At 43.9% G+C, this 26,928-nt stretch overlaps 1 protein-coding gene across 1 annotated transcript; it reads right to left on the bottom strand.

The window, feature by feature from the left end:
* Positions 1 to 611: 611 nt before the first annotated feature.
* Positions 612 to 25,850, bottom strand: LOC311343546 (solute carrier family 12 member 2-like; the record flags this gene model as incomplete). The annotated part of the gene is made up of 26 exons (XM_084468420.1): positions 612 to 1,603; positions 4,125 to 4,192; positions 4,502 to 4,637; positions 4,881 to 4,967; positions 5,066 to 5,177; positions 5,419 to 5,532; positions 5,767 to 5,904; positions 5,996 to 6,075; positions 6,751 to 6,857; positions 7,992 to 8,132; positions 8,306 to 8,417; positions 8,937 to 9,036; positions 9,236 to 9,391; positions 10,259 to 10,360; positions 10,770 to 10,893; positions 11,638 to 11,745; positions 14,146 to 14,294; positions 14,913 to 14,997; positions 17,439 to 17,566; positions 18,088 to 18,196; positions 19,900 to 20,010; positions 20,199 to 20,338; positions 21,201 to 21,296; positions 21,399 to 21,474; positions 21,671 to 21,793; positions 25,395 to 25,850. 26 exons carry the CDS (start codon positions 25,848 to 25,850, stop codon positions 1,468 to 1,470), a joined length of 3,294 nt encoding a protein of 1,097 aa, XP_084324546.1. The 3' UTR covers positions 612 to 1,467.
* Positions 25,851 to 26,928: the final 1,078 nt, after the last annotated feature.

The raw sequence follows: 26,928 nt of genomic DNA, 5'->3' as shown, positions 1-26,928 counted from the left end.
TGCATTTCCAAATGAATAAACAGATAAATGCAAAAATAAATATATGCATAAAAAAATTTAGTTTTTCTTTAAATAAACCAGAAAATGTAAAATAACAACAAAAAAACATAATAAAAAAATATTACATCATGTATACATTTCCTGCACCTGTCACAGGCGTCCAAAAAATGTACGGGTCATGGTTTGACATCCCAATAGTGGACCTAGTTTGGATGTCAAATAGATGTCCAGAATTGGTCATGGACCGATGGACCTAATATAGACATGATCTGCACGTCTATCTGACGTCCAATGTTTAGTGGGTAGGTGATAGGCTACACGGAAATAAAGGCATGCAAACTTGAAACTGTTCCTACTAAGTTCTGTTTAGTTCTGGCTGTTTTTTATCGGATAAAAAAACCCTGCTGTGGGTATATAGATTCCCAAAGCAGTGCACATGAACGGTCGCTGTCGGGAACACGCGTAAGCGTGAGCGTCATCACTGGCGAGCCGTCTCGTTATCACCAGGACCATGAATGCGCCTTTATATCCCAAGGCAAAACCTGATTAAGGCTGGTTCTGTGAGGCTAGCGAGCAAGGTTCAGGATTATCTTCAAGAAGACGTGCAAGACTTCAAAACTTCATGTATAGTTTTATTTTTATTTTGGGGCAACAATAATTTAGACAAACTCAAACTATCTTCCATCATGGTCCACCAAAACCAAAAACCCCTTAAAACAACCACCCTTACACAGTACACTTAATTACATGTTAAATCTTCACAATGAGTGAACATGAATAAACTGTAGTTGATAACATTTAAGTCAAACAGCCACATTTCATTGTGGGGCACCACAATATGTTGCAACTTTCAGTCTCCATTTCCTCTCAAGACAACATTAACCAACTGATTAACTTATTGTGATCTAGTAGGAAGACAATGCAAGATTACACAGGATTAGAATGTATACTGTTAACCCAATATTCTTCACCATCAAAGCAGTATAATTAAATAAATACATTAAAAAATAAATTGGATCATTAATCTATCACATAAATATCTAGCAATATAGATATACCTCTTGAAGAGGTAGCTATAAAACATTCCCTTTAAATTAGTACCTCTATAAACTGGCTATTTAAAATATTTCTGATACTTATTTGTCATGTTACAGTGCAAATAATATGTAACATCCTTATGTCCTCTCAAAATGAACCAACAATACGGTAGCCAGACAGCAAAAAAGCCTCTAGGCTCGAATTTATGAATGCACCTGCATTTACCCTGCTTGTGTATTTCGTGTTTGTGTGTGTGTATATGTGTGTGTTTTGCGTGTGTGTGTTTTGCATGTGTATGTTTGTGTTTTGTGTGTGTGTGTTGCATGTGTGTGTTTTGAGTGTGTGTGTGTGTGTGTTTTGCGTCCATGTGATTGGCGCGCATGTGCGTGTGTGTGTGTGTGTGTGTGTGTGTGTGTGTGTGTGTGTGTGTTAGGAGTAGAATGTGAGAACACTCTGGTGGTTCCCCCTGACCAGTAGGACAGGAGGCAGGTCTCGGGACAGTGTCTCCAGCCAGCACATGTAGAGGGCGCTAGAGATGGTCCCCTTCCTGGCCAGGGGAAGACTCCTACATACAGGAAGGAGACAGACAGAGAGAGCCAGAAGGACAATCAGAAAAGAGACTCGTATGACATCATTTGTAGAGTAGAAATTCAAATTAACATAACATAAAAACAAGAGTTACATTTTAAATAGCAGTTTGACATGACTTTAGTGTGTTTTAACTCTTTAAATCAGAGTTTTACACAACTTTAATACATTGTCTTAATGGGACGAGGTGTAGGATGATTTTATAACCGTCAGGTTCAAAATATTCTAGATAATCTAATTATATTGTAATTAACGAGCTGTTGAAAGGCTCCAACTATATGCAATACCTGTGGATGCTGCGGTCAACCAAGGGAAAAAAAGCTTTACTGTTGGGATTGTTTGATTTGTCTTCTGTCATGTGTTCGGCACCCCGGGCCGTTGTCATATTCTACTGAAGTGCGCACACAGCTTGTGTGATGATGCAATTATTTGTCAGGAGAATTTGCATTTTACATACAGTGTAAGCTACTATAGAGAGGACACAGTAAGCTAAGCTGGTGGTTGGCTTTTTTTTTCGATGGGGAAGGGGTGTTAAGTTAAATTTGTAGGCACCTTTATTATATTAATTACGGTAGACATTTAAGTGTTACTCGGGCACGCGCTGTGTTTAGGATGTACTTTGTGTGTGCCCTGTTTTTCCCGCCGAGGTGACGATGCTGGATTGTAATGCTGTGTGAGAAGGTGAAAATCCCTTCTCACTGACTCTCCCCTCACATCATATTTAATGTGATATTTGGACTTCCGGAGCACTAGGGGGCAGCAGGTTAACCTAGCCTTGGCCAGGGAAGTTCCCCGTATTATTGGTATGGCCCAATCAGTCCACCTGGGACTGATTGGCTTATTTAAGGGGAGTCTCATTTTGTGGCTGGGGAGAAGGTGCTGGATTGATGAGAGGCCAGTCCTAGAGCACATGGTATAATTTGTTAGGCTAGGCTAGGCTGATTGATGCAACCAGTTGTTTCTTTTTGGAACATTGCTTTATTTTTGTAACTAATGGATTTATTTTTGGACCTTGGTTTTGGAGTAAATAAAACTTCACCTTTTTGTCTTAACACCCTTGCCCTCGTTTTTGGCCCACACTCCCAAACCTGGCGGTTGTCATCAACTTTTCTCTACCATCATCCAGCCGCTCACGGGCCGCCTTTCACATGCTGTTGAGAGCCTAAAATGTACTAAATAAGTTGACTAAGGACAATTGTTGAAATTAACATGGTAGCAGAAGATGGGTACTTTTTACACAGATTGCCTCTGGGTTTTGACGAAGGGAAGTCCTATGAGAATTGGAAAGATTAAGTGGAAAAACGGACTTGGACAAAAAAAAAAACAAGCGTTAATGATAGCTCTTTCGCTGAAAGGTAGAGCTAGGGATATCGCTCTGGAAATATCAGCTGATGATCTGGATAAGGATAATGGAATGACCACATTGATTCAGGAACTCAACAAAGTTATGCGAAAGGAAAAGGATGTGAAGGATGTGAAGTGTACTCTTGAGTTTGATCGGATATCGAGACAACGTCCCGATGGGGGAATATATTGCAGACTTTCAACAGAAATACAACAAGGTCCGTAAGATTAATATGGTTCTGCACGATGCAGTTTTGGCATTTAAACTTCTGGATACAGCTTTTCTCGATGTCAAAGACTAGCAACTGGCTTTAACTGCATGTGGAACACATACTTTTGCTGATATGAAATTGGCGCTCAAACAAGTTTTCGAGTCAAGACGCTGTATACTACACAGACAACAAGAGAGCAGTCACAAGCCCAAAGTTGCCAAGCTCCAGGACTACTTGCAGGCACTAACCCGCTTGATAAATTCGGAAGAAGGACAAAATGTGGTATTTGTCAGAACACATACCATTGGGTAAAAGATTGTACACACAAGAAAGAGCATGTAAAGGTGACGAGCAGTGTTGGGGAAGTTACTTTTAAAAAGTAGTGTTTGCTCGTTACTTTACCTTTCCCTTACTTTACTTACCCTCTATCCTCTATGGAAAGTAACTCGTTACCATTACTCGTTCCTTTTACGTTACTTTTATTGTTGCTTATTTTCAATCAGTTCGAAATAATGTGAATACTTCCATCCAGTGGCGGTTTTGGTCGGGCGGCTGCCCGCTTCGCCCGTGCTGCCACTGCCTCCATCCCTCAAAAGTTACCGTTGGTTGCTCCGCGGCGCTTGCCATGATGACTGACTGCTCTCTGCATGCTATTGATAGTACCAGCCTCAGTGTGGAATGAGTGCCCGCGACTATTGTGTTACACTACTTTTACCCCAAAAAAGTAGTTATGTTACTGTTATGTTACAACATTGGTGACAAGTAAAAATCAGTGCAGTGAAAAACCTGATTCCAAGGAATCTGATTATGAGATATTGATATTGTGTTTGTTTGACTGAGACAATTCAGGTCAACTCTGGGCTCTCTGAAAGATGATTTTTGTGTTAACATTTTTAAAGTAAATTTTTTTTTCACATATGTTTAAATGTTATAAAGTCTTACATGACGATTAGTTTGGCTGAGCTTGAATGTTCCTTGAGCAGCTCATTCAGTCGGATCTGCCGGTTGGTCTGAAAAAGAAAACAACCTCCAGTCAGAGACCAGCTGCCACTATGTATGGATGGATGTGGTCTGACCATAGAGCTAGGGGTGGTTCAGTACATGGGTGGTACAGTATGTGTTCTGACCATGGCCTTACAGAGCTAGAGAGTGGTACAGTATGTAGTCTGACCATGGCCTTACAGAGCTAGAGAGTGGTACAGTATGTAGTCTGACCATGGCCTTACAGAGCTAGAGAGTGGTACAGTATGTAGTCTGACCATGGCCTTACAGAGCTAGAGAGTGGTACAGTATATGGGCGGTACAGTATGTGGTCTGACCTTGGCCCTATACAGCTCCAGCTCATTGTCGCTGATCCTCCAGGGCTCCAGAGCCTTGAGGTGCTCTGCCTCAGCCTGCTCCATGTCATCCTCCTTCAGCCTGTAGGGCTCAATCAGCTCCTTGAAGCTCAGCTTACTGGAACACAGCATCAGGTAACAGGTAACGAAGCAACTCAGTAATAATATATCACTATGAAGCATCAACACATTAATATTCTCTCTCACAGGATAAGAGTCTGGGGTGCAGAAGAACTGGACTTGACTTAGAATAGATTAGAATAGAATGGATTCAATTATACTGGACCAGACTGGACACAACTGGATTAGATTGGAGTGGACTAGACTGGACACAACTGATTAGACTGGACTGGACTCCTACTTGTGTTTTTTGGGTTTGGTGTTGATGTCTCCCAGAACGTTGATGTCAGAGAAGTCGATTCTGAAGCGGCTTAGAAGGGTGGCCATTCTGATAGAACACAGAACCACAAGAAACATTCTCAATCCCCAAGTTCTGGACCAGTGTTTTTCTTGATGCAGACCAAGAGAAACCTTGGCTGGACTCACGCTCGCCGGTCATGGTCAATGCGGTTGATCTTTCCACCAATGAAAACACGGATCCTGCAGTCGCCCCACTTCTTCTTATTGGTCAACAGGTATGGAATCAACAGTGTGAGACCTGCAGGGTTCCAGACCAAACAACACAACACAGGTCAGAGAGGGTGGTGGTTTAATCAGCATCACCTTTAGCTGGTCTTTATACAAATTATACTTTCAGGTAACCATGCTAATCCCAAGAGGAATATATATATATATTTATAATAAGTAGTATAAAGGACCTTGTAAATGGGATTGTAAAGTGTTTGTAAAGGGGTTGCAAAGGGGGGCTTGTATTGGGTTTGTTTGAGAACATTGGGCACCTCCGTCGTCAAACAGCCACCAGACGTCGATGGTTCCTTTGCCTTGTTTCTTCCTGAACTGCTGGCTGGTGTCCAGTAGTCGTTGGTCTCTGAGGCTCAGAGGTGACTTGATGTCTGGAGAACACATGGTGGCTTTAGACCTTCTACCTCCAAATACCAGGAGAACACACAATGGCTTTGGACCTTCTACCTCCAAACACCACTAAGACTTGATGTCAGGAGAACACATGGTGGCTTCAGAGACCTTCTACCTCCAAACTCCACTAAGAATTTTGAATGGCAGAGTTGAACAAGACATTTTGGTGAGGTGATGGGCTACTTAATGATCTTTCACTCTGTCTCTCTTACCTCTGCTGATCATAGGGCTGTTCTGGAGGCTGGTGGTCTTGGAGGGGCAAGAGTCTGAGTCTGAGTCTTTAACCACGCTAACAGTCACCGGCACCTCTTTGGCCACGCCCCCCGCTGGCTTTTCCAAGGATGAATCATCTGGGATGAGGACCAATCAATACACAGAATCAGAATCAATTGACATGTGGATCAATTGATCAATGGTCTCTCCCACTGTGTCTTTGTCTACCTTGTCCCGGGATGTGAGAAATGTCCAGTCCGTCCTGAAGCCGGAGGATGACCACTCCAAACTGGAGGTCAAAGGCATCACTGAAATAGAACAGGGTGCATTAATGCATGGATCAGAGTATTTTAACCTCTCGGACAGATGATGCTAACATCTCCCATTTGCTATTTTACACACTAAAAAGTGTGTGAAACATGCTCCCCTTATTGGCTATATGAGGCATCTGAAAGAGGGTTCAGCTTCTCCGACACTTAGTTGATTCACATGCCGGGGAGGGTTAAGCTTCTTGGAAAAATGTATAAACATCTATACATTTCATATACAAAATCGCTAATTATAACGCTCTTACTCAATGAAGGTCCTAAAAAAATAAATCACAAATGGGTCATAACCATGGGAATAAAATGGCGACTTCTTCCTACAACTCTTATCCCAGAACGCATTTTAACACGCATTCTCTGGTGTGTCCTCTCTCAGGGCGGTGCAGTATGACAAACAGAACAAAAGGATGCATCATCTCCTTCCCACTTCCCCAATTGTAGGCTCAATGTGTTAAATATCAAGGTTTTGGAGTGGCCTAGAAGTGGACCATAAAGAGCTCCCTAGCTTAGTGCTCGGTAGACAGCCCAGAGCTTCAATAGCAACCACATTATTGTAGACCTGGAACAACAACATTGCCAACCCATATGGCACACCTCCCATATGGTGGCCCCTAAGGATCAACTTTGACTGATTACATCTAAGATAAGGAATTTTACTGTATTGTGTTGATGTAGATGTCCACGTCCCTCATGTGTCCATCGCTCCAGTTGGTCTTGAAGCCCAGGACCAGTGTGTTGGGTCGTAGTCGGCCTAGACCTGTAGCCTGGAGAGACAACATCAGTTACCCATAGTGGTCAACTCCCAGGATCTACCTGTCAAAGACTGGGATTGTACTGGGCAGCTCCAAGTGTCCACCAGTAAAGGTAGGTGGTTGTACTCGTCAGCTCTCAGTGAGCACCAGTTGAGGTATGTATTTGTACTGGGCCATTCCCAGTGTCCACCAGTAAAAATTTGTGGTTGTATCGCACAGCTCCCAGTGTTATCTAGCAGAGGATAACAGAGGATTCCTCAGTAGAAGACTGGTTCCTCAGTCTTCTACTGAGGAACCACATTCCTCAGTAGAAGACTGAGTGTACTGGGAGGCTCCCATTGTCCACCAGTAAAGGTGTATGGTTGTACTGGGCATCTCCCATTGTCCACCAGTAGAACCATGGGGTTGTACCATCTTCCATGATCATTTGAATGTAGAGATGAAAGCACTGCTGAGTAAACACTATCTGGAGGAGGAGCTGTGTTCTGGGTTGTTTATCTGTTCTCTGCCTGACATTTGGGTTATACTCTGACTTCCAGGAGTGAAGCAAGTTATCAACATTCCTACGTCTTAAGATAGCTAATGAGTCAGAGGAGTTAAGAGTGCCCAAGAGGACTACAGTTAGGAGTTGCCAGAGTATATTAACTGTATTGTGTCGACAACGCAACTGTGTTTGTTCCAAAAGTGTTTACATAATTACAATCAGGATTGATTTTTATTTGGTTGCGATACACTAATTTCTTTTCAGCAGTTTCGTTTATTTGAATGATCTCACAGCATCTTTATCACATGGTTATATTGCTTTTTCTACCTACAGTATATACTATATATATATATATATAGCCCCCCTGAGTCAATATTGTAGAACCACCTTCGCTGCATTTACAGCTGCAAGTCTTTCGGGGTATGTCTCTACCAGCTTTGCACATCTAGAGACTGACACTTTTGCCCATTCTTCTTTGCAAAATAGCTCAAGCTTCAGATTCAGTGTCAGATTGGATGGAGAGCAACTGTGAATAATAATATATTATATTCACATATATATATGAATATAATATATTATTATTATTATTATTATAGTGGAATATATAAGGTTCTGGGCAAATTTGACTAAACCTTAGTGGAGGACCCCCTGGCTGTGTTCACCTGTAGGAGGACCTGTGTTCCGTGTCGCAGGTTGTCAGAGAACACAGGTGTGTAGAAGGCTTTGATGTGTTTCTTATGGAGCCAGCGCTGGCAGCGGGCATGGTCCTGGGCCAGCTCCTTAAAGTTTGGCCGGCGGGTCACCTGGAACACATGGCATACAGATAGAACATCTAACACACAGCACAATGCTACACAACATGCTAACACACAGCACAATGCTACACAACATGCTGACATAGATCATGCTAAAAATAACACTTGTGTGTTTTGTGACAATTGTGCGCATGCGAGTGAGTGCGTGTGTGCGTACGTACAGTCCTGATGTGGCCACAGACCATCAGGCCCACGTTCTTGGTGAAGGAGTGAACCAGGTGGGCGAGGGCAGGGCGGGACGTGGGGTACCCGGTCATCACCAAACACTGGGGCCTACAGGATGGTGGTGGTTGGTGTGGAGGTGGTGTCAGTTGGTATTTTCATAGAATATATTCATTTTCAACGTTATGTCATGTTAAATAAAATGATTTGAAGGCATCAATGATTAAGATATGTGCTTTGAATGTTCTATACATTATCCCGCTTATTACACGGTTACTTGCCAAAACGAAAAAATAACTTGACGCGGTGTGTCTTTTTACAATTCCCATTGGTAGTGTTGATCAGCAGAGAAATAGTCTGCCAAAGACGTTGACGTCGCTTAGCAACCGAATCCGCTGGGGTTGATAAGTTACTGGACTACTTGCGGAGTAATACGAAAGACGTGAAAAAAATCCACTTTCCTTGACAGCGGTCATTATATGCTTAGCAATGGTCATTATTGAAAAATAATTCACCACCCGAAGTCGGGAAGGCCCATGCAAGTGAATGGGGCGTTCCACAGCATTGAGAAGAGCCGTGTAATAAAAACATAATATGGGGGGGGGTGTTGGGGTGTGAATGCGGCCCGACCTGAAGTTCTTAACATGGTCCTCCACCCCAGTCAGGTTGATGGAGTGGGTCAGAGCCTGATTAAACATCAGGGCCTGGGTGGAGGAGCCCCAGTTCACATCTACAGTAAAACACAATATTATTATTACAGTAGAACACAGTAGAAAGCAGTTCACATCTACATTAGAAAAACATATAAACCAGTATAAATCACGACATCTACAGTAGAATACAGGAGAAACCGGTTCACATCTACAGTAGAAAACTGTAGTAACCAATAGAAACCAGTTCACATCCAGAGGTGATGTGCATGTCTGTACCAGGTTTCTTGTAGCTGACGTAGATGTACAGAGCCAGGACAATGAGCAGGGTGACGAGGGCGGCCCACCAGTTGATGACGAACATTACGACCACACACAGCACGGCTCCGGCCAGGGACACCCACTTGTTGTAGTACTTAAAGCTAGGACGCCACCCTGTGGTGAAACAGCAGAACACAGCCCTGGTAAATAGACCCATTCAAGTCTTAAGGCCCATGTCCATGATAAGTGTTGCAGTCAGCTCCAGAGCAAGGTTGGGGGTTCCAGAGTGCCTATCTAGGCACAAGGCTGGGCTGAATCAACATTTTGGCCAGCTGGTCCCCGGGTGGAGCGATCAAGATGTAACTGATGCAATCACCGTATTTAGATAGTTCAGGATATTCTATTAATTAATTTTCCATTGTTGTCTGGCAGTAGGCCTATAGTTGCATTGAATATTTATTAACTATTTATTAGTAATACAAATGTTTATTCATTACATCCGCAGCTAGACAGCAATGTGATTGGTTAGCGCTGAGCAATGTCAAAAATGTCACGACAACGTTGAAAATATTTCAGTTGGTCAGCAAGAAACAGTGTAGTCCAACATTAGTTTGAGCTCCGACACTTTCCCTTCTTTTGGAGATTGTCATGGACACGGGGCATTTTGCTCAATCAATTATCCTCTAATGTCGAGCAGCACAGCTCCAAAAAATGACCATGACGATAAGGCTTCAGCTGTTTAAGTTTAGCTAAGCTAGCTGGTTTATTTAGGTTAGGTATGGCTAGGCTAGCTGGTTTATTTGGGTTAGGCTAGGCTACCTGGTTTATTTGGGCAAGGTCTAGCTAGGCTAGTTGGTTTAATTAGGTTTAGTTAAGCCAAATGGTTTATTTTGTTAGGTTTAGCTAGGCTAGCTGGTTTATTTAGGTTAAGTTTATGCTAGGCCATCTAGTTTGAATAAGTTAAGCTATTCTTACTGATTTGTTTTAGTTATGTTAGGCAAGATGGTTTCCTGTGAGAGGTTACTAACTCCCAGGGGTTACCTGGGGAGTTGGCTAGCGAGGCGTGGAACACAGAGAAGTTGATCAGAGCATAGGATGCCAGGAAGAAGTTGGAGATGATGGGAGCGATGATGTTCAACTCCGCTAGGAAAGAAAGAAAGACATTTCCATCAATACCTATTTAAAAGGTCAATAAATTAAACCTGCGGCTTGAGATCCCATTTGGCCTGCCTGATTTGCATATGGAGTCTCATATATAAACTGTTTTTATGCCTAATGGTTTTAATAGACTACTCCTAGTCACTTTCTGTGGTGCAATATTTGTACATGTTTACTGGGACATTGATATTACAAAATGGTAAGAAATCAAAAATAAATAAATCTTAAAGAAATGCCCAAAAGGCTTTAAAACACTTTATAGTGATGCCCTGCAACTGTTTTACTTGGACTGCATTCATGACCAGGATGTTAGTGCTAGATCCGTGAGTCTTGATTGGCCTGTGTAGCTTTCTGTCAATGACGTCTGAGTCGTCATAGGAGGAGATCAGCTTACCAATCAGGATGAAGGCCAGGCCGATGCAGAAGGTCAGCACGTAGCCTCGCAGAGGTTCGTTGTTTTTCCCATAACCCTTTGCAAACATACCCAGTCCAGGGTAAATGTTGTCCTTACAGAGCGCCTAGAGGGACACAAAACCCCCCATCATTCATCAATCCACCAATCATCCATCCATCCATTCACCAATCCACCAATCATCCATCCATCCATCCATCCATCCATTCATCCATCATTCATCAATCCATTAATCCATCCATCCATCCACCAATCATCCATCCATCCATCCATCAATCCAGTCATTGAATCAATACGTGTAGTTGTTATTCTTTAAGTTTGTTATTTTATAAACAAGAGGACATAGTTTATACATGTATAAACGTATATTCAGGCTGAGCAGGGGTGTAGTGGGCGGGGGACGCAGGGGGTGCCGTCCGCCCACTTATTTCAGTATGTTACAAACAGGCTAGGCCTGTCTGTAAAGCGGTGGTAGCGTGGAGATGTGAGGAGCTTTGGTTATGAGTGTTTGTCTAGACATGTAGGTAGGCCTATTGTTTTAATATGTGGGGTAATGAGAAAGAAGCATTATTATTAAACATGTTGATTTTTACAATTGAGATTAGCTACAGGTTCCATATTTGGCAAGTAACAAACCTCAAACTTCTTCTGAATGTGTGGGTGTGTGGGATTCCTTTTTGATGACGTCATACAGTCCCCCCACTAAAACAATCCCCATTCCACCACTGGGCTTGAGTAATGGATGCTTGGTTGAAAAAATGCATACTAGGGAAGCTAAGCTAACGGGGTAAAGCAGTCTATTGTAGCAGGGCTGAGGTGTTGAACACTGCAGGACGGGGGACCGGCTGACCTGGAAGACTTTAGGAGCACTGACGAGCGAGGCGAGAGCGGAGGACAGTGTCGCCGAGAAGATCCCCGCAGAGATCAGAGGACCGAACCCAGACACCAGACTCATGACCTGCCAATCACAAAAAACACACTCATGACCAGCCAATCACAAAAACACACCCATGACCTGCCAATCACAAAAACACACTCATGACCTGCCAATCACAAAAACACACTCATGGCCTGCCAATCACAAAAACACACTCATGACCTCCCAATCATCACAAAAACACACTCATGACCTCCCAATCATCACAAAAACACACTCATGACCTGCCAATCACAAAAACACACTCATGACCTCCCAATCACAAAAACACACTCATGACCTCCCAATCATCACAAAAACACACTCATGACCTGCCAATCACAAAAACACACTCATGACCTCCCAATCATCACAAAAACACACATGACCTGCCAATCACAAACACCAGATCTCCTGCTAAACCAAGGCAACGTTTGGTAGCCTGCTCGCATACAGCACACATAACAGTAGCAGGCTAGCATACTGTGTGTGTGTGTGTGTGTGTGTGTGTGTGTGTGTGTGTGTGTGTGTGTGTGTGTGTGTGTGTGTGTGTGTGTGTGTGTGTGTGTGTGTGTGTGGAGGCTGAATGCTGTCATTCAGATCAGCCTTGTGACTCCAAACAAAAGTTTCTATTCTTTGTCTCTCGTTGTTTCGAATAGCTCTCTCTCACTCAAACAAACACACACACACACACAAACATTAATCACACTGCAATCTGAAGATGCTTGTAGATGGAAGAAGCTGAAGAATGTTTTACTTCCATCTATGTCAACAAGATGGCCACGACCTGTCCAATATGTTTTTATGTATAGGTGAGGCATGGGCCCCGTTTCCCGAAAGCATCGTTAGCCTACGTGGTTCGTAAAGTTCATTGTACGAACATCGTAGAGTTTTCACACCGTTTCCTGAAAGCATTGTTGCGTAACGAACGTTGTTAAAACCCTCGTAGCTAACGAGGGCTCCAGGGGCACTCATAGAGTGCTAAGAGCATCGTTACTATAGCCTCAGTGGAGTCACCAGCTGGACATTCCGTGTATTGAATGTCCAGCTGGCGCAATTTCGCAATACCGCAAAAACAGTGGTTACCGCTGATATATTACTCGTAGACTACTGTTAGATTTAAACAGCAAAGACAGAGACATGTTAGAAGTCAACAAAAATATAACTTATTGCAGCAATTTTAAATTCCAGAAATACTGTACATGCGCAGCCGAAATGTACCGATCAAACGCCACGTCACAAGGCAACCCTATCACAAGGCATATAATAAAATCAAATGATTCCATTGCTTGTGTGGGAGGTCCCTTGCAAGCTGCACTTGCTGTCTCCCTCTGATTTTAATTCAACCGTCGTAGTTAAAATGTCCTCATATTGATCAATGACAGAAGACATAATGTAGGCTACATGAATCATGCTGAGACCAGCGGGTGTCGGAGAATTTCTGCAGGCGTTTTTTGTTGCAATTGTTTGCCATAAAGCACTGTAGGCGCTTTGGTGAGGCTGTGATGAAGTTCACTATTTATTGGACTGTGTCTAGACAGTTATGAACATCCCTGACCTTAGTGGAGTGCACAAACGCCAAGTTGAGAGCATGGTTTCTGCAGTGAACGTAGACTTCGGGAAACTGTGCTGCGATGCGTGCCTTTCCCGCTTACATTGCCCGCACCATCATACCCCTGCCCAACAATATGGGCAGGATCTAGACCAGCAACAGTCATAGCCATGTCAATGCCTCGGTGTTTGAATGATAATGAATTAATGGAACGTTGCATTTTTTATGTTTACACCAAAGATTCTAGACTAGAGAGTGCGCGCCAATCAATGAAACCTAATGCGGAATCAGAGAAAGGCTGCTCTCTTTGCAGCGCAGGGCATGTTTCAAAAATCAATATGGAATTATTTCAGGGGGAGAAAATGCAGTGAAAAAATGTACACACAGTGTGTTCAGGATTAGGACTGATTTAGCATATGTCGGCCTAGGCCTAATCAATTGTGTTTTAATATTTGTAGCATTCATATTGGTGTATTTTTTTCATAGGCTACTCTGCTGTTGGCCTTGATGGGGAGAGATATATTTTTTTGCTGCCACAAAATATAGTTTCATCAAACAACATTCCTGTGTCTCCCCCTCCTACAGAGCTTTCAGCTCTGTGTCAGTGGACAGCTACAAGCCTACGAACATCAGCAGCACGTGCGTTCATATTAAGAGGAGTTTCGGGAAACGCTCAAATTTTTTTTACAAAGCATCGAAAGATCCTTCGTAAGAGTGATCGTACGAGAGTGGATCCATCGTTATTGGGAAACGGGGCCATGGTCATTACAGGTGTGTTTGTGTACAGGTCTGTTCCTGTCCCGGGGTGTCAGTAAACAGGTAAGGTCATGTACAGGTGTGTTCCTCTACAGGTGCACTAATGTACAAGTGTGTTAGTGTTAAGTGTGTACCTGAAAGTCATTAATCAGGCCGTACTGACAGCCTCCCTCCTTGCAGATGGAAAAGTCGTAGCCCAGAGTACAGGCAGCATCCGTGCAGTTTACCGTGTCCGTCACCGTGTCGTTGAGGTCACCTGTAGCATCCCTCACGATGCAGGCCCCTGAAGAGGAGAGTGGTACCAAAGTCACAAAAGACCTAATATAGAACAGGTAGGGGTTAGACAGTTAAGAAACAGTGTATAAAGGAGCCGGTATGGGTTCGACGGTGGATAAAGACACAGGTCATTCAGGAGCAGGTCTGTCACTGGACAGAGACAGGTCATTAAGGAGAAGGTAGGGGTTAAACAGTGAATACAGATAGAGGTCATTCAGGAGCAGGTAGGGGTTAGACAGTACAGAGACAGGTAATTAAGGAGCAGGTAGGGGTTAAACAGTGAGTACAGAGACCGGTCATTAAGGAGCAGGTAGGGGTTAAACAGTAAATACAGAGACAGGTCATCAAAGGGCAGGTAGGGTTTATACATCACAGAGACAGGTCATTAAGGAGCAGGTAGGGGTTAGACAGTGAATACAGAAACAGGTCATTAAGGAGCAGGTAGGGGTTAGACAGTGAATACAGAGACGGGTCATTAAGGAGCAGATAGGGGTTAGACAGTGAATACAGAGACGGGTCATTAAGGAGCAGGTAGGGGTTAGACAGTGAATACAGAAACAGGTCATTAAGGAGCAGGTAGGGGTTAGACAGTGAAAACAGAGACATGTCATTGAGAGGACTTTACCTGTGGAGAGTGCGACGGCGATGTAGGTGATTCCAGTGATAACGATGGCCAACAGGGTGCCTTTAGGGATGGCTGACTGAGGGTCCTGGGGGAATTTAAGAGGTCACAAGGTCATTTACCTCAACCCTATATGGGTTTCCCTTCAAGACGATAAATTAACTGTAAAGTTTACAGTAAAATGACAAAGTCGGTTGAAACTGTTGACTTCTGTAAGACTCATGTTAGTACACAGATCACAATGACTATGTATCTTTGTTTTGTTTTGTCCTTCATTGGTGCATAAAGTAGAAAAAAGAATACATATTTGAGTTAAAGTACATATATCTTAGTTAAGGTTAAAGTCATCCATAAGAAAATCACTTGAGTAAAAGTTATAAAAGTATCCAAAGTATTTATCTGGGTCAGAATGTACCAAAGTATCAAAAAATAAAATGGTACAAATAATCATAACCCTTTTTTGGGCAGATACAAGAGACCCTTATATATTCCCTACATATATAAACAAATGTGATAAATATGGCAAAGGAGTGTATTCTATATGTTCTATGGTCTTGTGTTGCTCACTGCGCTCTCACTTTAGGTGGTGGGCGTCCCGGTAATAGTAGTTGTCCTATGTGATTGCATTCACCTGTTCGCTTTTTTGGCATTGAAAGAGAGTGAGAGAGTGAGCTTGGGAGTAAATACTTTTTGTTGACTGCACTTACACACACCAATTTAAGATTCGGTCACTGGTACTCATTTTTATTTTGACGTGTTTATGAAGATAAAGAATAAATTATCACACACCAAGGGCCCTATCTTTCACCCAGCGCAATTGACTTTCTACACTGACGCATGTATCGTTGCTAGTTTGCACCCGGCACAAAGCTGATTTTCCCCCGCAGCAACCAGGCAGCACTACACTTGCGCCTGGAGAGGCGTGTCGGCGAAAAGCGAAAAGGCGTATTCCGGCGCAAGTGATACTTGGTGCTATGTATGTGCATGTATTTAAGTTACATGAGCTGCCTGTTCAAGTTGTGTCAGACAGGGGACCATAATTCACGTTCAGTTACTGGGAGGCCTTTTGTAAGCTGGTTGGTGCCTCTGTCTGTTTATCCTCTGGTTTTCATCCTCAGAGTAATGGCCAGACCGAGAGGGCAAACCAGCAACTGGAGATGGTGCTGCGCTGCTTTGCTTCCCAGAACCCCACCATCTGGAGCCAACAGTTGCCTTGGGCAGAGTATGCCATTAACGCTCATATCTCGTCGTCCACTGGTTGATCTCCCTTCGAGTGCTCCCTGGGTTACCAGCCGCCACTTTTCCCAGACCAGGAGAGGGAGGTGGGTGTACCATCTGCTGAAGTGTTCGTCCGCCGTTGCCGTCGGACGTGGAGACGTACACGCTCAGCCCTTCTTCGCTCCTCAGCCAGGATGAAAGCTCAAGCTGACAAACACGGCTCTCAACCACCAAGGACAACACGTGTGGCTCTCAACCAAGGACCCGCCCCTCAAGACCGAATCCCGTAAGCTCTCTCCCCGCTTCGTCGGCCCCTTTCCAATTACCAGAGTAATCGGCCCCAAGTCCGGCCCCAAGTCCGGCTCAAGCTTCCTGGCCCCCTTCGCCGCATTTACCCTACATTCCATGTCTCCAAAGTCAAGCCCCTCATCTGTAGCCCCTTGCATTCTGCCCCCAAATCCCCCCCACCCCCACGACTCATTGATGGGTCAGAAGCATACACCGTCCAGCGACTGTTGGATGTTCGCCGCCGGGGCTGAGGACTTCAGTACCTCGTGGACTGGGAGGGCTATGGCCCCGAGGAAAGGTGCTGGGTCCCCGCTCGGCACATCTTGGACAAAAGGGACGCCTGGAGGCGTCCGTTAAGGTGGGGGTATTGTTAGTATCATGTATGGACTCTGCCCGCCCTGCTGGTCTTCTGTGGAATTGAATGCATTTGTTTGCATTTGCCATGTTCTTTTTGTTTTTGTCCTGAACCCTGCCCTCTCCTGCCTGGTGCCACCTGCTCATTAGCTGTTTGTTATACTGATTGAGTTTTCCCTGTCCCTTGTTTTCTCCCAGCCAATGATTTGCTTTCCCCCTGTTATTTAAGTTCAGCCCACAAGTTATGCTTTGTCAGATCGTATCACAAGTTTGGTGAGATACTCTGCCCATTTCTGCTCTGCCTGTTTCTGCTCTGCCAGAGGACTTTGGATTCTCTGCCTTGTTATTTTCTGTTTTGGATTTTTTGTGTAGGAACTTTTTGCCTTGATCTTCTGTGCGTTACATTTTTGACTCCTTAGTTTGACTGTTGACCAGTCTTCCCTTAGTTTTTTTTTAAATCCTAAAGAAAAGGAATAAATATTTTTTCCAATTATATCCGGTCTGCACCTGGGTCCTTTTCTGCAACCCTTAACAGCTAGAATACATTTAGCCTAGATGTTCCTTCTATTGAGCTCCATACCTGTGCAATGTCATAATAATGATGGTCCTAGTGTTGAAGCTGGAGATATAAAAGGTGAAGCAATAGGGAGGGGTGGAGTCAGGACTCACAGTAAGGTCACCAGAGATGTTGGCCCCCGCCAAGATCCCAGTGGCTGCTGGGAAAAAGATAGCGAACACGGAGAAGAAGGACTCCTCTTCTCTGAAGTCTGGACCCAGGTTCTCCAGGAAGATAGCCGCTAGTGGGAAGAGAAGCAGCTAGGGTAAGAAGATTGCTACGATTTAATGTTCCACAGATGATATTGATCTCCCCTGTTGAACGGCCCTGTATGTACCCTGGCTATAAGCATCGGTACACAGACCCTCCCGAAGGCCACTTAGAGCAAACACTTTGTCACAGGAAGAAGGTTGAGGGCCAACTACTTGCGTGAAACTTGAATTCTACATTAATTGAAAACACATCATTGTTATTATTCTGCAAAACAAAGCTAGAATAAAGACATTACCCCTCAAATTGATAGACACAATGGGCATACATACAAATGAACAACTTAAGAACCCTTTAAACACATGAGAGCAAGTTATGCATGTGTGTGCTTGTGTGTGGGTGGGTGTGTGTAGTAAAGTTTAAGATAAATATTTAAAATAGTTAGTTTGTTTAAAGGGGTTTTGTTAATGCTGTCGGATGTCACATGAGATCCGGCTGATATCAGAAGAGGAGGTGGGAGATCCAGGGGAAGAGAGAAAGAACCAGACTCACAGTTGTAGCCGAAGAACCCCTTGGGTTCCTTTGCCTCTACAGTGAGGAAGGTCCCAATGAAGTAGTTAGCGATGGCCCCCAGGAGAATGACCAGCAGGACAATCTGAGCCTGGAGATGAAAACACAGCAGTATATACCACACATCACTCAGTCATGTAGTAGGTCAACACACATCAGTATATACCACATCAATCAGTCACAGCGGCAGCGCAAGGGGGGGCTAGCGGGGGCTTAAGCTCCCCCAGAAGAAGGCTGAGCCCCCTCAAAGCCCCCCCTCCCAAAACCCCCAGTAACTTTGTGATGTTTATGGGAAAAATGTTTTTCATAATAATGTCCTGAGCAACAAAGGAATGACCAGACGGAGACCAGGTAATAGGAGTCTGCAAATCTCGTGGCCCATATTCCGCATAACCCTGAGAGACTTTAACACACCACACACACTCACATGAAACACACATCATAGTGCTTCTGCTTAGTCATGTAGTTAAAAAAACCTGTTGATACCACACATCACTAACTTAGTCACATAGTCTAAAGGTCTGTTCACATCAAAAACGAAGGTCATTTTCAGCCCGGCGTGATACAGACAAACTCAATGCAGAGACGTGAATAGATGTAAAGCCAGCGGCGTGAACGTCTCGAATGGCACGGCACGTACAAAGCTGTTTACGCCAATCTCGCATGATTCTACTCGTGAGAACGACACAAATTCGATTTGATTCGCTTGATGCTGGTGTAACCCTCGCAAGAGAAAAGTTTGCGGTTCAAAACAATTGTTTATACCAAACATCCTGATGTCATGTCTTTCGAAACATATCTGTTCAGAGGTTTATTATTGATATGTTGTATGTTGAAACAGGTTGCTGTCTGACTTCATATATATATATATATATATAATACTTTGTAGCTAAAAAACAAAAGCAAAAGCAAAACCCTAACCCAAATCTAAGGACATGACCCCGAGGAGTTCAAGCTCCTCAGGGTCTTGTTTGCGAGTGAGTGTACGATGTAGTGTGAGATTGGCTGGAGAATCAGAGCAGCGGGGGTGGTATTGCGTTCACTTTACCGCACCGTTGTGACAAAAAGAGAGCTGTGCCGCAAGGCAAAGCTCTCCATCTACTGGTTGATATTCGTTCCTATCCTCACCTATGGTCATGAGGGATGGGTGATGACCGAAAGGACGAGATCGCGGGTACAAGCAGCCGAGATCGGTTTTCTCAGGACGGTGGCTGGCGTCTCCCTTAGGGATAGGGTGAGAAGCTCAGCCATCCGTGAGGAACTCAGATTAGAGCCGCTCCTCTGCTTAGAAAGGAGTCAGTTGAGGTGGTTCAGGCATCTGGTAAGGATGCCCACTGGGTGCCTCCATAGGGAGGTGTTTCAGGCACGACCAGTGGGGAGGAGACCTCGGGGAAGACCCAGGACTAGGTGGAGAGATTATAGCTCAACACTGGCCTGGGAACGCCTCGGGATCCCCCCGTCAGAGCTAGTCAATGTGGCCCGGGAAAGGGAAGTCTGGGGCCCCCTGCCTGAGCTGCTGTCCCTGCGACCCGACTCCGGATAAGTGGTTTTGACGATGAAGATGAGGAGGTCGTAGTTAAGGTGGCAGGCATGTGTTGATTAGGGGGCCGCCTAAAGTAGTTGTGCATGAGTGTATGTACCTTGGCCTCCAACTCCCTCATGTGTGTGTGTGTGTGTGTAGTTGTGTACGAGTGTGTCTGTGTGTGTACCTTGACCTCCCACTCCCTCGTGTGTGTGTGTGTGTGTGTGTGTGTGTGTGTGTGGTTGTGAATGAGTGTGTGTCTGTGTGTGTACCTTGGCCTCCCACTCCATCCCGGCCACTGAGATTCCCAGCAGCAGGATGACGGTAAGCGTTCCGACAATCCGAATGTCGTTCAGCTCATCAGTCATCAACGCATCGACATCCTGATCAATAACACACCAATAATGTTATCAATTACATTATCAATCACAGATCAATAACATACCAGTAACATTATAAATTTCCCACCAATAATTTTAACAGTAACACATCAATAACACACCAATACATTGACCAAAAGCACACCAATAAAAGCTCAATGTCAGATCAATAACCTAACAGTGTGTCTTACGTTCAGCATCTCGACCACAGTCTCAGCGAAGCCCACCACGTACATCGCCACGGCAACGGCGTTGGCAAAGGCGAAAATGAGTCCAATGGATCCACCGAACTCAGGACCCAGACTGCGAGAGATCAGGTAGTACGCTCCTCCTGGGGAGAGACCCTCGCTGTCAGAAACCACATCCCCCTTTTCCACCCAGCACCAAACTTTGGATCTCAATCAGATCTGAGTAGATTTGGAAATCCCATATTTTGATGACCCAGGATCAGATAACCAAGTCAGATCTGAAAGGTAACCCGATTGTGATTGTAAGTGCTTTAAGCCTCCATAGAATGTAAAGAACATAAAGAATATCAAAATATTCTCAATCCGATTTATTAGTCTTCAAATACATTTTGAAGACTTTATCAAGATTAGAGCGATTAGATACGATTCCCTGATCCAATCTGATTTGAAAGTAATGCCAATGGTTTTGAAGGATTTCATCCATTCCGATCCAACATCTGATTGGATCATGTTGGATCTCCCTGGACCAGGGGGTAGATGTGATGTACAGACTCAAAGGCCTGTTTCCAACATGCACACTTGCGCCACTGCCAAATTGTTCAAAACCCAAATGCACTGATTCTTTGGAACCGACCTGCCATGAAATCACCTGAAAGTCCTTCTTCTTCGCCTGTGTATACCAACCAGCAAATTTCTTTATTTCTCCAGGTGCATTTATTTAATTCCAATATGTATTGTCCAAAACCAATCAGGGTTTACTTCACAGTTGATGGGTGTGTGAGCTAGTGGGTGAATGGGAGGCATTAACAATAGATGTTTGGGATGCCACAGTGGAATACTGTTGAATTGATTCATAATAGTCTGTTTACTTAATATAATGGTACTGATCCTCTATTGGAGACCCAGTCAGTTGAGTACTTGTGGAGGTTATTAAAACAGTAGATAAGAGGCCACATAATGATGAACTCTAGCTGACGCGTGCTAGAGCGACAAATTAAAACAAACCTCCTCTCACAAAGCCGTTGGTTGCTATGGCAGAGGTGGACAGGCCGGTGATGGTGGTGACCAGCGTTGCCATGCAAATGATAGCGATGGTCAGCCCTGCAACACAATCACATCGTCACCAGACTGTAAGGGGCTATGTCCGCGATGTCATGATGTGGGAGGAGCTAAAAGAGGCGGAGGTTGCGGATGACAACATACCGATGCCTGCTTGGCCAACGATCCAGGACATCCTGATGAACAGCATGACCCCCCAGATGTTGAGCATGCAGCGCACCTACAAACACACACATGCTTCTGATTTATGCACACAACCGCATGTCTATTGGTTGATCAAACAATCAGACACATCTGTCAGTTATTCAAAACAATCCGATAATCAATGGATACATTTGTAAATAATTTGCCAATTAATACAGCAGTCAACAGAACATTATGTCAGTCAGTCAGCCAAACTAAGAGGCCTCAGTTACCAGGACACCTTTCACCCAACCAAATTTGATGGTTCCTCCTTTGGACTGCTTGGCTGCCAAGGCTGCTGCCTCCTCTGCTGCGGTGGGCTCCTCCCCATTGGCCAGACCGTCCTCAAAGGGCTCCTTCGGCCAATCACAGCACAGACATGGATGTATGTTAACGATAGAAGGCGGTCTCATCACAGAATATAGTTTCTGATTGTTTCAGAATGGTGCCAGGTGATGGATAATATGTAAATATTAAATAGGTTCAAGTCTAGCTCTATTAACTTCCACTGAGTTGGTTGATTTTGGGCCGATAATAATAATTCTAATAATAATAATAATTAAAGCTGCGAGCAGCATTTTACGGTGCCAAGCATAGGCCGACCAATAAACCATCAAACCTAACCCTAACCCTACCGACCAATAAACCATCAAACCTTACTCTAACCCTACCGACCAATAAACCATCAAACCTAACCCTAACCAGACCATGACGCAGACCATAAACATAACCCTAACCCTAACCATTAAGTTTGATGATGAGGTTAAGTTAACCCTGGCTTTTGGTTAAAAACGTTAAATTTTGACGATTTTCAAAGATTTTAGCATTTTTGGACTGTTGCAATAGCATCACCTTTAGGCCGATTTAGATACAATTTGTACAGTTTCATCTTGACCCATGTACCTTTGACTATCCCAAGTTTGATGATGATTAGGTTAAGTTAACCCTGCCTTTTGACGTTAAGTTAAATTTTGACGATTTTTTTTGACGATTTTTTTTAGTGACAGGCCACGCCCATTTCGATGCCACACCCTATTTGAAAATATGTTGACTTTATCTTGTTCAGAATTTGATTCTGAACAACTTTTGTATTGGAGTCAAGATCATTGGAGTCAATTTTGACTTTGATATGAGCATTTAACTCTTTTCCCGGTTTAAACCACACCCCTTTTAGAAGTCAATGGCCGTTTCTCAATTCGCGTTCTCGTGTACTTGCGTTCTCGATAAACGTCATCAGTGGTAGCCCAAGCACTGTTCCAATTCCAAGTACTCGAGAACGCGAGTACTGTCGTAAAACCCGGAAGTGTTCTCGATGCGTTCTCGATGAGGCCGTTCTACCGAGGATGCATCGGAGGTGACTCGTGTGGACTTGGGACCGTTAAATATCCCAGAATGCATCATCGAGTCCGCTGCTGTTCCAATTGCAGGTGCGTACTCGCGTTCTCGGAAGTCCGTACTTGAAAGTCCGGACTTGCCAAGTACGTACTTCCAAGTCCGCGAGAACGTAGTCCGCGTACTTGGTATTGAGAAACGGCCAATGGCTCATGGGTGCTTTAAAATTGATTGTACAGACTAATCTTTATGTCGGATTGATTAAATTGGTCCATAGATGATATGGGCTAAAGGATTTTTGTCAAAGTCAAAAAACCTGGAATCCTTAGGCAATTTAATGTTTTTAACTAAATTCAAGATGGCGGCAAATCCGTTCGCCAGAAGTCATAGTTTCTTGAGGCATATTTGTTCAGCATGAGCATATGCATGTGTGAACATTGGTCCCGCTCAAATCAAACATTGCGTCTATGAACTGTGGTGATTTTAGTGACAGGCCACGCCCATTTCGATGCCACTCCCTATTTGAAAATATGTTGACTTTAACTTGTTACAAATTTTGTATTTGAGTCAACATCATAGGAGTCCAACTTCATGTTGATATGAGCAATTAACTATTTGCGCGTTTTAAACCACAAAGTCAATGGCTCATGGGTGCTTTAAATTTTATTGTACAGACTAATCTTTGTCAGATTTAAGATAATGGTCCATAGATGACATGGGCTATAGGATTTCTGACAAAGTCAAAAAACCTGGGATCCTTAGGGAATTTTATGTTTTTATCTAAATTCAAAATGGCGGCAAATCTGGAAACCGGAAGTCATAGGTTCTTGAGGCATATTTGTTCAGCATGAGGATATGCATGTGTGAACAAAGTGTAGGTCAAACCGGTTACGAGATATGCTTGTGCAAAGTTTGCATTTTTGGACAGTTGGTATAGCGCCACCTTTGGGCCAATCAGTGTAATATTTGCTGTCTGTTAATCTTGGGTCAACCTCTACAGCTGCAGTAAGTTTCATAAAAAGCGTGCGAGCGGTTTAGGCTGTGTAAGTCAAACATGGCGGAATAATAATAATAAAACTAACGATTACAATAGGTTGCCTCGCACTTTGTGCTTGGCACCTAATTATCCCGCAAATCTGTGCTGAATCAATTGCATTGCATCATCTTATATATGAACAATATATGAACATTACAATGGTTATGATTATAACCATTGGATTCTACCTTAACTGTCAATAACGCATAGCCTACGTGTATTTTTGCATTGCCTACGACTCTTATAATATAAAAAATAAAATGTTATAATATTATCTTTTTATAATTATATTATTGTCCTGTAGGCAATTTCAAGGGCTGCATTTCCAACTAAAAGTAGCCTTCATCTTATCTCATCTAAACACAGGTGGGTGGAATAAGCCTACCGTACTCCTGTGCATGGGTGCAAACCCAGATCCAACTTCTTAAAAACATGAAGTTCTCCTGCCCAATCTAAATTATTTCTAAACATATGTTATTGAAAAAATCTATTTCATAGAAGCCAATTTTTAAAGGTTTTGTCCCTATCCTGCTCAATGATCAGAACCCTTGCATATACGATCTGCACGTAACACCTCTAAGCTAATTGTCAGAGAATTAATGGTGCTGCATATGTGGATGTGTTGCTCTGTAAAGCTACTATAAATGTCTGTGTGTCTGTCACAGCAGATCCTGTGATATACAGTACATGGCTGATACTCCCCCCCCGGGTTGAGATGTGCCCTCACTCCTGAGGTTCAGAGGAGCTGGAGGCCTCTTATTTTTTATTTTAGAAAATGTCTCTCTGTCAACGGTACTGGTGGACAGTCCGTGCCGGGTCACCCGGCAGAATAAGTGCATTGTGTGTCCACGCGCGTGTCAGGCCGGCCGCTGATGTCACAGTGGGGGCCTGTCCTGTGCAGTGGGTGGAGCGGAATGTGTGTCGTACTAATAACCCGTGGCCGCTGCATTAATGACTATTGAGAGAGAAGGACTCGTAGGTCAATCACAGTGTAACATTTAAAGTTCTAATCCGTAGGCTCATGTGAGACATGGAGGTGATAGTGTGTGAGACAGGCCTTTCTCGTGTCTTTAATTCAAAATATAGACTCATCATATTAATCATTGTACTCTACCACTAAAACTAGTTTAGTAGTGAACCTACCTTAAGCCTACTCATGAATATACCGTCATCAATAGGAGCCATAAGAAAAATAAGAAAAATCTGTGAAATCTTAATTTGGAATGGTCACATCCCTCTTATGAACATTTTTAGATTAATATTAATTTAAGATGGGATGCAGAATATTGGTTTATCATCTCAAAGGGCCTAATGTTATCCTCAAGTTCATATAATCGCGTTTGTATTAAATTCTGACTTACAAACTGATTGTAGCCTTTGAATTGAATGAAATGTATGTAATAAAGTTAAGTTTAAACTATATTACATTTAGCAATGGAGTAAGTTGTCCTACTAATCAAGTTCAAATGTTGTTTAAAGATGTTGTTTAAACATGCCTCAGAATGAGGCAGGGCTGTTTAAGTACCTGAGTAAAGTACTCAAGTAGCCTACTGGGTAAATTAAGACCCGTTCAGAGCTCCGGCCATTACCTTGTCAAGCTCATCGTGGAGTTCTGACAGCGATGGTCGGATCAGTTTCTCTCCCAGCGCTGCAGCGGTATTTCGGTAGAAGTCGATGTTGGGTACGGCGTCGATGGTGTTGTGTCCAAACGTCCGCATGTAGTAGGTGTTGGACTGCGAGTCCGAAACGTGCGTGTGTCCTGTGCCCGTTGAGTGGAGGCTGACCGAGTCGCTCTTCACCGTGTCCCCGTTATGGGAGACGTCGGGTGGTAGTCCGATGTCCATAGCGCTCCCCAGGCCCTCCGGGTCCAGGAAGCCCACCACCACTCTGGACCGGCCCTTGGGGTCATCCGTCCCAGGAGCTGGTGACCGACCCCCCGCGGAGGCCTCGGCTTTCTCTGCCTCCGTGACCACGTCCACCTGGAAACGGCTCTTGGGGGAGCTGCTGGCCCGCAGAGCTGGTTTCTGACCCGGGGGTCCAGACATCTCCAACTATGTTGAGCAACTGCGTGCGGAACCAAACTAGAAGAGTAGAAAACGCTCTGAACCAGAGCTGTGAGGCACGAGTCACCACCGTCCCATCAGCAGCCAACAGTAGGACTACAATACACTGCCGTGTGGGGTGATAACAGCAGGGCTCTCAGGGGCTGGAAGGTGCTCTGTCTCCCTCTGGGTCTGAGTACGCAGCAGGGCTTGTGCCAAGCTTCGGGGCGTAACGGACAGCAAAGCCACCCTCTCTTCTTTGTCCTCCCCTTACTCCTACTGCTTTGATGTCTCGAGATAGAGGAGAAATGGTGTGAAATGACAATCAGTCTTTTCAGACTGGGATGGGAGGCTGACCACTGCGGTCCTGGACCAGGACCCCTGGAGAGACCACCAGAGAGAACACCGGTTGGAGGGGGGGGAGAGGATGACTCAACAAAACATAACCCCATTCAGGTTTCTTCAATAAATGGACAAAGAAATACAAATGCATGTCATGTCTGCGCAATTTTTTTTAACCTATTCTATCATCATCTTCATATTTTTTTATATTTTTACTGTTTGAAATTGTTGGCTATGTAGGTGTAACAAGTTTAAAATTTGTCATAGCTTTCATATCTGTTCCATGTTGTATTTGTTTTAATAGTTGAATAATGCTGAAAGGTCACGTCAGAGGGAGAACCAGCGAACTAGCCCCCAACCTGAGCTTGGAACTATTTTAAGAATAGAACTAACTGTAGCCTCCATGATTTGGAAAGCTCAAAACCATTCAGAGTGGAATCCAATCTGGTGCTTAATAATATATATTAGTAGTATACTAGTATGTCAAAACCCTGCTTTCATTCAAGATCTCCATAAACGCGTCGCATTCTAAACACTCGTGAACGAGACAAACAAAGGCACTTGTTATCTTGGGCTCCGTGGCTGACTGAGGCATTCACACACACAAGGGCCATTGTGTGTATGTGTGTGTGTGTACACACAAGGGGTGTATAGAGTCTTGAAACTTATAGTTCCAGTTCGACAACCTTGACATCTTTCTCAAAACAGAAACTTTCTCACTCCGATGTTAACGGCACAC

The sequence above is a fragment of the Micromesistius poutassou genome (genome assembly GCF_964030765.1).
Source record: "Micromesistius poutassou genome assembly, chromosome: 5".
NCBI classification, from domain to species: Eukaryota; Metazoa; Chordata; class Actinopteri; order Gadiformes; family Gadidae; genus Micromesistius; species Micromesistius poutassou.
This window is presented reverse-complemented; position numbering and strand designations above follow the sequence as displayed.